The sequence below is a fragment of the Oncorhynchus mykiss genome, chromosome 15, assembly GCF_057628025.1.
Source record: "Oncorhynchus mykiss isolate SJ-2025 chromosome 15, ASM5762802v1, whole genome shotgun sequence".
In the NCBI taxonomy this organism is placed as follows: Eukaryota; Metazoa; Chordata; class Actinopteri; order Salmoniformes; family Salmonidae; genus Oncorhynchus; species Oncorhynchus mykiss.
Genome location: NC_143036.1, coordinates 20,031,341 through 20,044,776, shown reverse-complemented (window position 1 = coordinate 20,044,776; position 13,436 = coordinate 20,031,341). Strand labels below are relative to the sequence as shown.

Sequence of the window (13,436 nt, the reverse complement as noted above, 5' to 3'; positions counted from 1 at the left end):
GAAGGAAACCGCTCATGGATTTCATAATGAGGCCAATGATGACTTTAAAACATTTACAGAGTTAAATGGCTGTGGTATGAGAAAATCTGAGGGTGGACCAACAACATTATAGTTACTCCACAATATTAACTTAATTGACAGAGTGAAAAGAAGGAAGCCTGTTCAGAATAAAAATATTCCAAAAACATGCATCCTGTTTGCAACAAGGCATTAAAAATTAAAAATGTGGCAAAGCAATTTGTCCTGAATAGAAAAAGTTATGTTTGGGGCAAATCCAATACAACACATTGCTGAGTATGACTCCATTTTGTCAAGCATAATGGTGGCTGCATCATGTTATAGTTATGTTTGTAATCGTTAAGGACTGGGGAGTTTTTCAGGATAAAAAAAGAAACAGAATGGGCTAAGCACAGGCAAGTTCCCAGAGGAAACCTGGTTCAGTCTAATTTACACCAGACACTGGGAAATGAATTCACCTTTCAGCCAGACAATAACCTAAAACACAAGGCCAAATCTACACTGCTTACCAAGAAGACAGTGAATGTTCCTGAGTGGCCTAGTTAAGTTTTGACTTAAATCTGCTGGAAAATCTATGGCAAGACGTGAAAATGGTTGTCTTTCAATGACCAACATCCAAATTTGACAGTGCTTAAAGAATAAATGGCCAAATGTTGCACAATCCAGGTGTGGAAAGCTCTTAGAGACTTATCCTGAAAGACCCACAGCTGTAATCACTGCCAAAGGTGATTCTAACATGTATCGACTTCAGGAGTTGAATACTTATCTAATCAAGATATATTAGTGTTGTTTTTCATTAATTATTTACAAATGTTAGAGTATTAGGTGTAGATCGTTGACAAAAATAACAATTAAATACATTTGAATCCCAGTTTGTAACACAACAAAATGTGGAAAAAGTCAAGGGGTGTGAATACTTTCTGAAGGCACTGTATAACCTGCTTTGACCCATGCTAAAGCCATGGTTGGTTAATGGCGCCTGCCTGATCACGTAATCATGAAAGAATCAGTGGATTCCTCCTCTACTGACTGAGCAGTGTGATGTAATAGGACGAAAATGGTGAGATACAAGGCACTCTGCTCTGTCAATTATGACCTGCATGCACACATGCATATACACATCATGCATGCGCAAACATATAGGCATGCAGTACACACACACACTACAACCTATCAAGTCTCAGTACAAGGCTTGTTAAGCTTGTTAGTGGTTTAACAAGAGCAGCACCACCAAGTGGTTTCTGCAGACTGCCAGCCTGCTCATTTCACAGAGACGTACCAAACCCTAAAACCTCCATCTGCCATGTCACTCCAGCAAGCCTCCTCACCCTGACTACCACCCCCCTCACTTCTTCCCACATGCACAACCTCCTCGCATCCCCTGCCTCACTCTTTCCTTTTTTCACTCTAAAAAGCTCTTCCTCTCATTTCATCTATTACTCATTTCCTCACTTCTCTCTCTCTCACTCCATTGTTCTCTCTCTAACCCCAACCCTTCACCGGCTAGGAGCGTTGGGTCAGTCACCGAAAGGTTGCTGGATCGAATCCCGTGCTGACAAGGTAAAAATCTGTCATGCTGCACCTGAGCAAGGCAGTTAACCCACTGTTCCCCGGGCGGCGATGACGTGGAAGTCGATTAAGGCAGCCCCCCGCACTTCTCTGATTCAGAGGGGTTGGGTTAAATGCGGAAGACACATTTCAATTGAATGCATTCAGTTGTACAACTGACTAGGTATCTCCCTTTCCTTTCCACTCACCTTGACCCTGTAGTCCTCAGTGTCTGAGACGGTGGCCACGCGGACCAGCATGGGGTTCCTCCTGTCCACCACCTCCAGCTTCATGTTCACCTGGAAACTGTGAGGCGCTCTCTGTGACGAGAGAGGAGGAAGAGAGGGGGCGGAGAGAAAGGGCGTTAGAGATGGCAGTCAAGCCTGTCGAGACTCCCAAAAAGGCCCATGCACTTCCCAGCCAAAATAGAGGGAGAGAGAAAGAAGACAGGAGAGGACATGCGAAAGAGAGAGAGAGAAAGAGGAAGGGAGGAGGCAGAAGACAGGACACTGTACACATCTCTGAGAGAGAAGAGCAGAACATGCAGAGTGGAGGAGAGCAGAGGAGAGGACAGGCCCTGTCAGCCAGAGGTGAGGATTTGAGGGTGTGAAATTGTGCTGTGCAGATGTCACAGGGGAAGAGGAGGCTGACAGTGGAGTTCTTTATGGGAAAGAACCGTTTTGAAACAGAAGTTTCTGAATGAGAAAGACAGGTCTGGGAAAGAGACAAACTAATGTCAAACTGAGAAAAACATGACTTGTGTCATTATTGTGAAAAGGAACTGAACCACAACAGTTATTAAACTGCCTTCAATTACAATTGTTCGTAGTTATTTTTAGACAATAAAAGGAATCATTATGAAACACTAAATCAGCCATTAGATTGCAGCAGAGGCTGGGAATAACAATGGTGCTGTGCAACATACACACAGTTGGCTGATACAAGGCTAGCCTGCTGTTCCATGCCTATTGCTTACCATACAGAAAGCCTGGCTTGGAACCGCCGTGGAACCGTTGTCTTGTAAGTACTCCTCCCACAGGAAATGTTCTGGATTGGGGTGTCCTTGAACACAATCCAAAACACAAATCGAATTAATCACACACTTGCAAGCTCGCGCACGCACATGCACACACAAACACATGCAACAACTTCAAAAACTGTGACTGTTAACGGCTGTGACAATTTCATCAAAAGAAAAATGTGCTTGAAAACTTGAATGCGACACACACACAGATGGGTGCAACATATGCAGGGGAACCAAATGTACACATATCGCCTGGTTGCGGAGATAATTATAGTTAGCTAGTGGAGATTGAGTTGTGGAGGCTCCAATTAGTAAGTGATTGGCTCTACAGGACACTGCCTCCGTAGTTTTTGTTGAACTAATATAGAAGAGAGGAAAATGACTGTACAGAAATATCACACTCCAGTCCCAAGCCAGAGAGGAGTAAGAGGAAGTTAGAGGCCTTGGGCATTTGAGCCAATCGCAAATGGTTCAATAATAAACTTGAATGGCTACTTGGGAACTGTTCATATATTGTGTCTTTATGATGAAACTCAACTTTGAAACTCGATTTCATTCCAGTAAAACATCCAAGAGAAAACGCATTTGTGCATCTCAATAGGCTAAAGTGACTCCTTCTCGCAGATGCTTCAGCCACAAGAAATGTATAAAACATTAAATGCATGTTAGACAAAATATGTTCTGTGCATAGAGGCAGCTGGAAGTAGTGGTAGTAAATATGTTGGTAAAGTGCCTATAGATGCATCTATTTCAAAGTAATGAGAACTTTCACCTTCCCAGATTCTCAGGGAAACAAAGCTAGGTGAAAGATATGATCCCTTATTGTTAAAACCACTTCAAATCAGTGTAGATGAAGGGGAGGAGACATTTTAAAGAAGGATTTTTAAGCCTCGAGACGATTGAGACATGGATTGTGTATGTGTGCCATTGTCGGTGAATGGGCAAGACAAAAGATGAAAATGCCTTTGAAAGGGCCATGGTAGTAGGTGTCAAGCGCATCGGTCTGTGTCAAGAATGCAATGCTGCTGGGTTTTTCACACTAAACAGTTTCCTGTGTGTATCAAGAATGGTCCACCACCCAAAGGACATCCAGCCATCTTGACACAACTGTGGGAGTCAACATGGGTCAGCATCCCTGTGGAACGCTTTCGACACCTTGTAGAGTCCATGCCTCGACGAATTGCGTCTGTTCTGAGGGCAAAAGGGCGTACAACTCAATATTTGGAAGGTGTTCCTAATGTTTGGTATACTCAGTGTATAACATAATATAAGTACACCAGAGCAGCAGTTGTCCACTTGATCTCAAATTACTTGAGGAAAAGGATGTGACATCATACTGCACATGGCAGAAATGATGAGTCCATATTAAGTTAAAACAAGGGATGTGGTTTCAACACATTCACTTCATATTGATGTTTGATGCAATCAGTTGATGTACAACATTTATTTTACAAGAAAAAAACCATTCAGTCCAAACAGACAGATACCATCATGTTGGTGTTCACTAAAGCCAGCCAGAAAAGCACCTGCATTTCAAACTACCTCATACTGTATGCACCACTGTAACGGCTTTAGCTGAGCTAAGGTCTATCTGGTCTGATAGGAGCTGATAGGAGTCTGGCGAGAGAGAGAGACAGCGAGAGTGTAAACCTATTCAAAATGGTCAATTAAATGCTCTCTGCACAAGACAAGGCATGGATCAAGGAGTTACACTAATGTTATACCAGAGTTGGCTGGCCTTCTCTAGTCACTCGTAGGCTCAGTCACTGGTATACTTTTATTTACAAAGCCATTTGGGGTTTACTACCTTTTTATTTGTGTATTTTTATTGTTCAGAAATGTGGTGGGTACTCTCTTCGTTTGCTGGACTTTATCCTGCTAACTGTTCCAAATGTCCCAACTGAAATTGGTAAAAGGGCTTTGATGTACTCCGCGCCATCGTCTTGAAACACCTTACAAAATACCTTTAAACTGGAAGAACTTGTCCCGATTGGTGTTTTTAAATCACTGATGAAGGATTTTGAGGCTGATTCCCTGACCTGTCAATGTTTTTAATTTGCTGTTTTATACTCTTGTGAATTCAATGGTTTTTACTAGACTACTTGTAGTTTTTCATGTCGTCTGTCTAATTTTTTTGTAATGACTTGGTGCTGCCTATCTTGGCCAGGGAGCTCTTGAAAAATAGATTTTAATCTCAATGAGCCCTTTGTGGTTAAATAAAGGTTAAATAAATAAATAAAATATGCAAAGGTGCTCAGTTGTGCCATTTGGCTAACGTTCTCCCCGTGAACTGTATGTCATAAAACTGAAATGTTCATAATTTTTGTGCTTTAAAGCGAGTGTAACGCGGAGCTGTTAACTTCTTGACGCTACCAATCCCTGTAGCGGGATAATTTTAGTCTGCAACCGCTGAAAAGCATAGCGCAACATTCAAATAATATTACTAGAAAATATTCATATTCATGAAATCACAAGTGCAATATTTTGAAACACAGTTTAGCATTTTGTTAATCACCCAGATTTTGAAATGATGCTTTACAGCGAAAGCAATCCAAGCATTTGGGTAAGATTATCGATAGCCTAGCATAGCATTATGTACACTTAGCATCAGGAAGCTTGGTCACGAAAATCAGAAAAGCAATCAAATTAACCGTTTACCTTTGATGATTTTCGTATATTTTCACTCACGAGACTCCCAGTTACACAGCAAATGTTCCTTTTGTTCCATAAAAATTATTTTTAGCCACCACAATACCAACGTTTGTTTGTCGCGTTATGTTCAGAAATCCACAGGAAAGAACGGTCACGACAACGCAAACGGAAATTCCAAATAGTCTTCATAATGTCCACAGAAACATGTCAAACGTTTTTTATAATCATTCCTCCGTTAGTTTTTAAAATATATATTCGATAATGTATCAACCGAGTGTGTAGCCCCCACCACTCCACTTACGTAATGTGATCCTTCACGCTCATTTTTCAAAATAAAAGCCTGAAACTATGTCTAAAGACTGTTGACACCTTAGGGAAGCCACAGAAAAAGGAATCTGGTTGATATCCCTTTAAATGGAGGACAGGCACGCATAGGAACACAGAGGTTTCAAAATAAGAGGCTCTTCCTGATTGGATTTTGCCTGCAATATCAGTTCTGTTATACCCACAGACAATATTTTTACAGTTTTGGAAACTTTAGAGTGTTTTCTATCTTAATCTGTCAATTATATGCATATTCTAGCATCTGGTCATGAGAAATAAGCCGTTTACTTTGGGAACGTTATTTTTCCAAACATAAAAAAATAGTGCCCCCTAGCTGAGAGAGAGAGAGAGAGAGCGAGAGTGAGACTTTGGTTATTGACCAAATACTTATTTTCCACCATAATTTGCAAATAAATTCATTAAAAATCCTACAATGTGATTTTCTGGATTTTTTTCTCTCATTTTGTCTGTGATAGTTGAAGTGTACCTATGATGAAAATTTACAGGCCTCTCTCATCTTTTTAAGTGGGAGAACTTGCACAGTTGGTGGCTGACTAAATACTTTTTTGCCCCACTGTATGTAATGTTTATGTCGGAAACACAAGGTGAAATTCTAGACACCTCCTGTTGCCTAGTCCCATTGAACGTTACACCGACAAACCCACAAACTTTACTTTATCATCGTAGCTACTGACTGCAGATCAGAGACTTTTAAATGATTGACAGAATCAGGACTGATGGGGTGCTGATATGAGATCCTTGGTTTTATGTAAATCAAGAGAGAAATCTTAGAGCTGGGCTGTCAAAGGTTCAACCGTTCCATATGATGAGATTAAAGCAGAGCTATGGGGCATGATGTAGCCTACAGTAACATCTACTGCTGAGGAGGAGGTTGAGGTGATTGCTGACAAGTGTGGTAAACATTACATTTGCTGATGTCTGGATTAAAACACAAGCTACACTTTGAATGGAAATGCTATTGACAACTAAGTCATTGTGATAACATTTTACATGATCTGAAGTGTGCCATCTTATTACCACTTTCTTCTGCGATGTCATGGCACAGTTGAAGTCGGAAGTTTACATACACTTACAGTGCCTTGCGAAAGTATTCGGCCCCCTTGAACTTTGCGACCTTTTGCCACATTTCAGGCTTCAAACATAAAGATATAAAACTGTATTTTTTTGTGAAGAATCAACAACAAGTGGGACACAATCATGAAGTGGAACGACATTTATTGGATATTTCAAACTTTTTTAACAAATCAAAAACTGAAAAATTGGGCGTGCAAAATTATTCAGCCCCTTTACTTTCAGTGCAGCAAACTCTCTCCAGAAGTTCAGTGAGGATCTCTGAATGATCCAATGTTGACCTAAATGACTAATGATGATAAATACAATCCACCTGTGTGTAATCAAGTTTCCGTATAAATGCACCTGCACTGTGATAGTCTCAGAGGTCCGTTAAAAGCGCAGAGAGCATCATGAAGAACAAGGAACACACCAGGCAGGTCCGAGATACTGTTGTGAAGAAGTTTAAAGCTGGATTTGGATACAAAAAGATTTCCCAAGCTTTAAACATCCCAAGGAGCACTGTGCAAGCGATAATATTGAAATGGAAGGAGTATCAGACCACTGCAAATCTACCAAGCCCTGGCCGTCCCTCTAAACTTTCAGCTCATACAAGGAGAAGACTGATCAGAGATGCAGCCAAGAGGCTCATGATCACTCTGGATGAACTGCAGAGATTTACAGCTGAGGTGGGAGACTCTGTCCATAGGACAACAATCGGTCGTATATTGCACAAATCTGGCCTTTATGGAAGATTGGCAAGAAGAAAGCCATTTCTTAAAGATATCCATAAAACGTGTTGTTTAAAGTTTGCCACAAGTCACCTGGGAGACACACCAAACATGTGGAAGAAGGTGCTCTGGTCAGATGAAACCAAAATTGAACTTTTTGGCAACAATGCAAAACGTTATGTTTGGCGTAAAAGCAACACAGCTGAACACACCATCCCCACTGTCAAACATGGTGGTGGCAGCATCATGGATTGGGCCTGCTTTTCTTCAGCAGGGACAGGGAAGATGGTTAAAATTGATGGGAAGATGGATGGAGCCAAATACAGGACCATTCTGGAAGAAAACCTGATGGAGTCTGCAAAAGACCTGAGACTGGGATGGAGATTTGTCTTCCAACAAGACAATGATCCAAAACATAAAGCAAAATCTACAATGGAATGGTTCAAAAATAAACATATCCAGGTGTTAGAATGGCCAAGTAAAAGTCCAGACCTGAATCCAATCGAGAATCTGTGGAAAGAACTGAAAACTGCTGTTCACAAATGCTCTCCATCCAACCTCACTGAGCTCGAGCTGTTTTGCAAGGAGGAATGGGAAAAAATGTCAGTCTCTCGATGTGCAAAACTGATAGAGACATACCCCAAGCGACTTACAGCTGTAATCGCAGCAAAAGGTGGAGCTACAAAGTATTAACTTAAGGGGGCTGAATAATTTTGCACGCCCAATTTTTCAGTTTTTGATTTGTTAAAAAAGTTTGAAATATCCAATAAATGTCGTTCCACTTCATGATTGTGTCCCACTTGTTGTTGATTCTTCACAAAAAAATACAGTTTTATATCTTTATGTTTGAAGCCTGAAATGTGGCAAAAGGTCGCAAAGTTCAAGGGGGCCGAATACTTTCGCAAGGCACTGTAGGTTGGAGTCATTAAAACTCGTTTTTCAACCACTCCACAAATTTCTTGTTGACAAACTATATTTTTGGCAAGTCGGTTAGGACATCTACTTTGTGCATGACACAAGTAAGTTTTCCAACAATTGTTTACAGACAGATTATTTCACTTATAATTCACTGTATCACAATTCCAGTGGGTCAGACGTTTATATACACTAAGTTGACTGTGCCTTTAAACAGCTTGGCAAATTCCAGAAAATTATGTCATGGCTTTAGAAGCTTCTGTTAGGCTGATTGACATAATTTGAGTCAATTGGAGGTGTACCTGTGGATGTATTTCAAGGCCTACCTTCAAACTCAGTGTCTCTTTGCTTGACATCATAGGAAAATCAAAAGAAATCAGCCAAGACCTCAGAAAAAAAATGGTGGACCTCCACAAGTCTGGTTCATCCTTGGGAGCAATTTCCAAATGTATGCAAGTATAAACACCATGGGACCACGCAGCCGTCATACTGCTCATGAAGGATACACATTCTGTCTCCTGGAGATGAAAGTACTTTGGTGCAAAAAGTGCAAATCAATCCCAGAACAACAGCAAAGGACCTTGTGAAGATGCTGGAGGAAATGGGTACAAAAGTATCTATATGCACAGTAAAACGAGTCCTATAACGACATAAAGGGAAATGATGTGGCTATATTGAAGCAACATCTCAAGACATCAGTCAGGAAGTTAAAGCTTAGTCGCAAATGGGTCTTCCAAATGGACAATGACCCCAAGCATACTTCCAAAGTTGTGGCTAAAGGACAACAAAGTCAAGGTATTGGAGTGGCCATCACAAAGCCCTGACCTCAATCCTATAGAAAATGTGTGGGCAGACCTGAAAAAGCGTGTGCGAGCAAGAAGGCCTACAAACCTGACTCAGTTACACCAGCTCTGTCAGGAGGAATGGGCCAAATTCACCCAACTTATTATGGGAAGCTTGCGGAAAGCTACCCGAAATGATTAACCCAAGTTTAAAAGCAATGCTACCAAATACTAATTGAGAGTATGTAAACTTCTGACCCACTGGGAATGTGATGAAAGACATAAAAGCTGAAATAAATCATTATCTCTACTATTATTCTGACATTTCACATTCTTAAAATAAAGTGGTGATCCTAACTGACCCAAGACAGGGAATTTTTACGAGGATGAAATGTCAGGAATTGTGAAAAACTGAGTTTAAATGTATTTGACTAAGGTGTATGTAAACTTCCAACTTCAACTGTATATAAACAAAAACAATTGTCAAGTAAATAGTTAATGTTTAGATTTTTGTTATGCATTGAAGGGCATGCATTACTAAAGAACAGCTGTGATGAAGTCTCATTCAGGATGATGCACGTGTCATATTGTACATAGAAATGAATGTCCTACTGATGTCCTATCTCCATACAATATGAGTTATGATTCTTTCAAGGTTTTTGATGTCCTATCTCCATACAATATGAGTTCTTTCAAGGTCTTTATAAAGTGTGTGGTGGAAGGGGGCAATTTACCAACAAATTAGAGGGGAAATTAAATGAATAAATCATGATTTTACATGGAAGATGAAGGGGGATTTAAGATAAAGGTTCATATCTTTGTACTAATATGGGGACTAAAGGGAGGAATAGCAAAACATGGCTGAAGTGGGGAGGAGCCAAGGTCATTTTAGCAGACACTATTCAAATAGCATCCTCAATGACAGTATACTGTGTGTGCTGGACTAGCTACCCACCCTGAGGTGCAGTGAGAGGTCTTCCGTGGTCCTGGCACCAGCCCACTGGGTGGATGTGAGGGCTGCTGGCGTCACACCTAAAACATAGAGACACACACTACACTTTCCCATATCATACTTTACATTATCTTCCTACACACATACACTTCCTCATCTACACACCCACTTCTTCATCTACACGCACACGTACAATTTGATTTCAATCGTCCTGAGGTAAGATATTACAACAACCTCTAAATGCAATTTACATGTACAATACCCGGTTTGTGACCGGGAGAATATTGCAATTTCACTTATTGTACAGGCCGGCTAGATTAACATGTACCTACAAACACAATCAATCTGACAATACAATAGGAATTCCATTCATCTTCGGTGTGCTTTGAAATGACACAGCAGCTGTGTAATTTTGCAGAATAGCCAATCATGGGGCTTGCCATGTCCTGACGGCCATGGTATTTGACCAACAATTCCACACATGCTCACTGGTGAGCCAGTGGAGTGTCTGAGAGAATGCAATTGTGTGCAAGGTGTGCGCGAGTTTGTGAACGTGTGAGCATGCAAGTGTGTTTGAGCCTGTGTGTAAGAGACACTGTGAGTGTGGGTGTACATGTTGAGTGTGTGCATGTGTGTGTGAATGTAATGAGCTGTGGGGAACCATGATTTCTGCATGTCTTTGTAGGCAGTTAGGAAGCTAGGAAGCTAGGAGCTTCTCCTACTGGAATGTCTCGGTATGACACAGGGAAAGAGGAAAAATACAGGAAAAAATGAAGAATAAAATACCCTGAAAATATCTCAGCCAGGCAACTCTTGAGAACAAACGTTTGTCTTTTCCCAGAGACAGCTGTCAGTTCTCCTCTTCAACCATTACATTATATCTAATTACACAGCTTCTATTTTTCTCCCACATCAAGCTTTTCACTGGATGAATTGGGCCATGTCACATGCTATGTAATCAATCAAACTCCTCTTAGCAATTAGCTGGTAAACTGTCACTGAGTCACTGACGACAGAACTTCAGAGAGATGTTACATTGAAGATGATACATGTACACACACAAAGATTATGTACACACAGGTGCACATATGTGCGCACCCAGCCACCCACCCACCCACACACACACACACACTATATAAGGTAACAAAGCTAATTATACACAATGTAATATAAAGTTGAATGACACATTCACTACAGCTACAAAACAACATTAAAGTGTAACCTATCAGTTACTGACAGCAAACATCAATAAACAAATATTGATCACATCTCCTCTGGCTCGAACACCTTAACCTCTGGTCTGATTTTGACAAATTCCTTCATTTAACATTCAAAGTAGCAACAATATCCCCAAAATGTAACGCTACACAGACACTTCCTTTTAAACTTTGAGAAGACAGAACCAGTTCGTTCCGCTGAAGTTTACTTCAGTTATATCAAAAATAGTGTATCATAACATAGTCTGAGAAGTTAAACTGAAATGACCAATTTCACACACACACGCACAGTTTTCCATATTCTCATCAACTTCTAACTCACAAAAAGCTGAATTTAAAAGAATAAAAACTGGTTTAACCCTTTACACTCGTGCACGTGTTGAAAATGGCAGATTTGGGCATTAATAAGCGCCTAAATTGGAACACAGTGACTGAACAGTAACATGCTACAAATGATGTCAAAGCTCTGGGAAATGCTATAAACTAAGAGGACTCGATTAATTATGAAAGCTGAGACGTGGAGGATTTTAGTAAATGCTGCTTTGATGTCATACAGACAAGCCAAATGTGCCCTTCACATTTCCATATCATAAAACTCACGCCATATACAGCGGCAATGTTTATGATGGCCACATACCCTGGGTTGTTCTGAACAGAATGAGCCTGTTTGTCTATTGTGAAGAAGATTTACTGCGGAAAATGCACCCATGACTCCTTCCTATGCGCACCAAAATTACGATCCATTTCTCTGAATTGCCTTGTGAAAGCCTAGCACTGTAAGATCCTATTTTATAATTTCGTTAGTGATGTAGGTAACAGAACGAGCTTTAAAAATGGGCAGTTTTTGGATTGCGTAAACAACAACAGTAATTGGGTGATGGCAGGGACGTAGGGTAGTGTTCAACTCTAGTACGTCTACTGTAGTAGAGGTTATAAACATTTTTAGGTCCTTATAGTTGAATACTTTTTTTTGAGTCATAAGAAATTCCTTGAAATAACTTAAGAACTGCGCACACTTTGGAGAGGTGTGTGGCCACTTGAAGATACCAGTTAGTCTTCTCACTCAAACCTTTGTCATTTTTATGTCTTATGTTGCACCTACCCCAACATTTTCCAGGAATGTTCTTATGTTACTGAATGTATTTTCAGATTTCGTTATCAACAAATGCGGAAAATTGTGCAGAAAATGTAAAATGCACATAAAATCAACAGTGTCATGTTTGGATTCAGTCTTGTGTCAGGAGAACTGTTGTGTCCCCCTAATTTCCAAACTGTTCCCTTTTAAATGCTACCATGTTTATGCATATGCATTTATTATTTCTTCTGTAAGAAACATTTAAATGTAGCCCTATCCTTATAGGCCAATTCCCACAAGTGTAAAGGGTTAACTAAATTGTAGGTGTCTCACCAGTAGTCGTAGGTGTCGTCCCAGTTGTCAAAGTGAACCAGGAAGTGATTGTCCACGATGTCGGCCACCGAGGCCACACATACCAGGCATGGATTCTTTCTGTCCACTGCCTCCAGTTTCATGCCCACCTGAAACTTAGAGGTGCTCGTAGTCTGTTGACACAGAGAGACAAATCACAAAAGGGCTTCATACTTTCTGACTTTAAACTTAAAAGAAGAAATCATGCATTCATGTCAATGGAGGATTTAAGTAAATATTGACATACCATACACAGATTCTACCATTAACCCTTAAGAAAAAACACATGAATTTCATACGTGATAACATGGTTTAATTTAAAGCAACATTTGATAACTTGAAACTACACGTGACAATATTTGAGCACTTAACATGAAAAAAATGTAAGCACGTGAAAACCCAGGTGTCAAATGTAATTGTGAATATTTCACTTTTACTACAGGTTTTGTCTAGTTCCCGGTTTTTACAGAAACATTCTTAGAACGCTGTGTTATGCTCCCCTGTAGGTTTTTGTGTAGTTACAGTGAAAATACAGCAAATCTATAATAAGTTACTGTATTTGTACAGCTAAATTAAGGTGTTAATGTTAAAAGGACAGTAAGAGAGTAAAACCTCACTTGGGATTTGAACTCACAACTTCTTGGTTGCTACTGTAGCTTCCTCAAGTTCCTGATGTGCCACCACGTCTATGGGTATAATGGATTGTCTATACAATTCCCTCAGAAAGAATTCACACCCCTTTTATTTTTCCACATTTTGTTGTGTTACAGCTTGAA

At 40.3% G+C, this 13,436-nt stretch overlaps 1 protein-coding gene across 6 annotated transcripts in view; it reads right to left on the bottom strand.

Moving 5' to 3' along the window:
- The window catches only part of LOC110489742 (lethal(3)malignant brain tumor-like protein 4), a 143,811-nt gene that overhangs the window by 90,561 nt on the left and 39,814 nt on the right, over window positions 1-13,436 (bottom strand). For all 6 annotated transcript variants that reach the window (XR_002468616.3, XR_016486587.1, XM_021562594.3 and 3 more), the window contains 4 exons: window positions 12,643-12,794; window positions 10,021-10,097; window positions 2,543-2,628; window positions 1,776-1,886 (listed from right to left, as the gene is read on the bottom strand). Coding sequence is in view for 4 of the 6 variants with exons in the window: in XM_021562594.3 (XP_021418269.2) it covers window positions 1,776-1,886; window positions 2,543-2,628; window positions 10,021-10,097; window positions 12,643-12,794 (426 nt within the window). In the remaining 2 variants the exon portion in view is untranslated. The remainder of the gene's footprint in view (window positions 1-1,775; window positions 1,887-2,542; window positions 2,629-10,020; window positions 10,098-12,642; window positions 12,795-13,436) is intronic.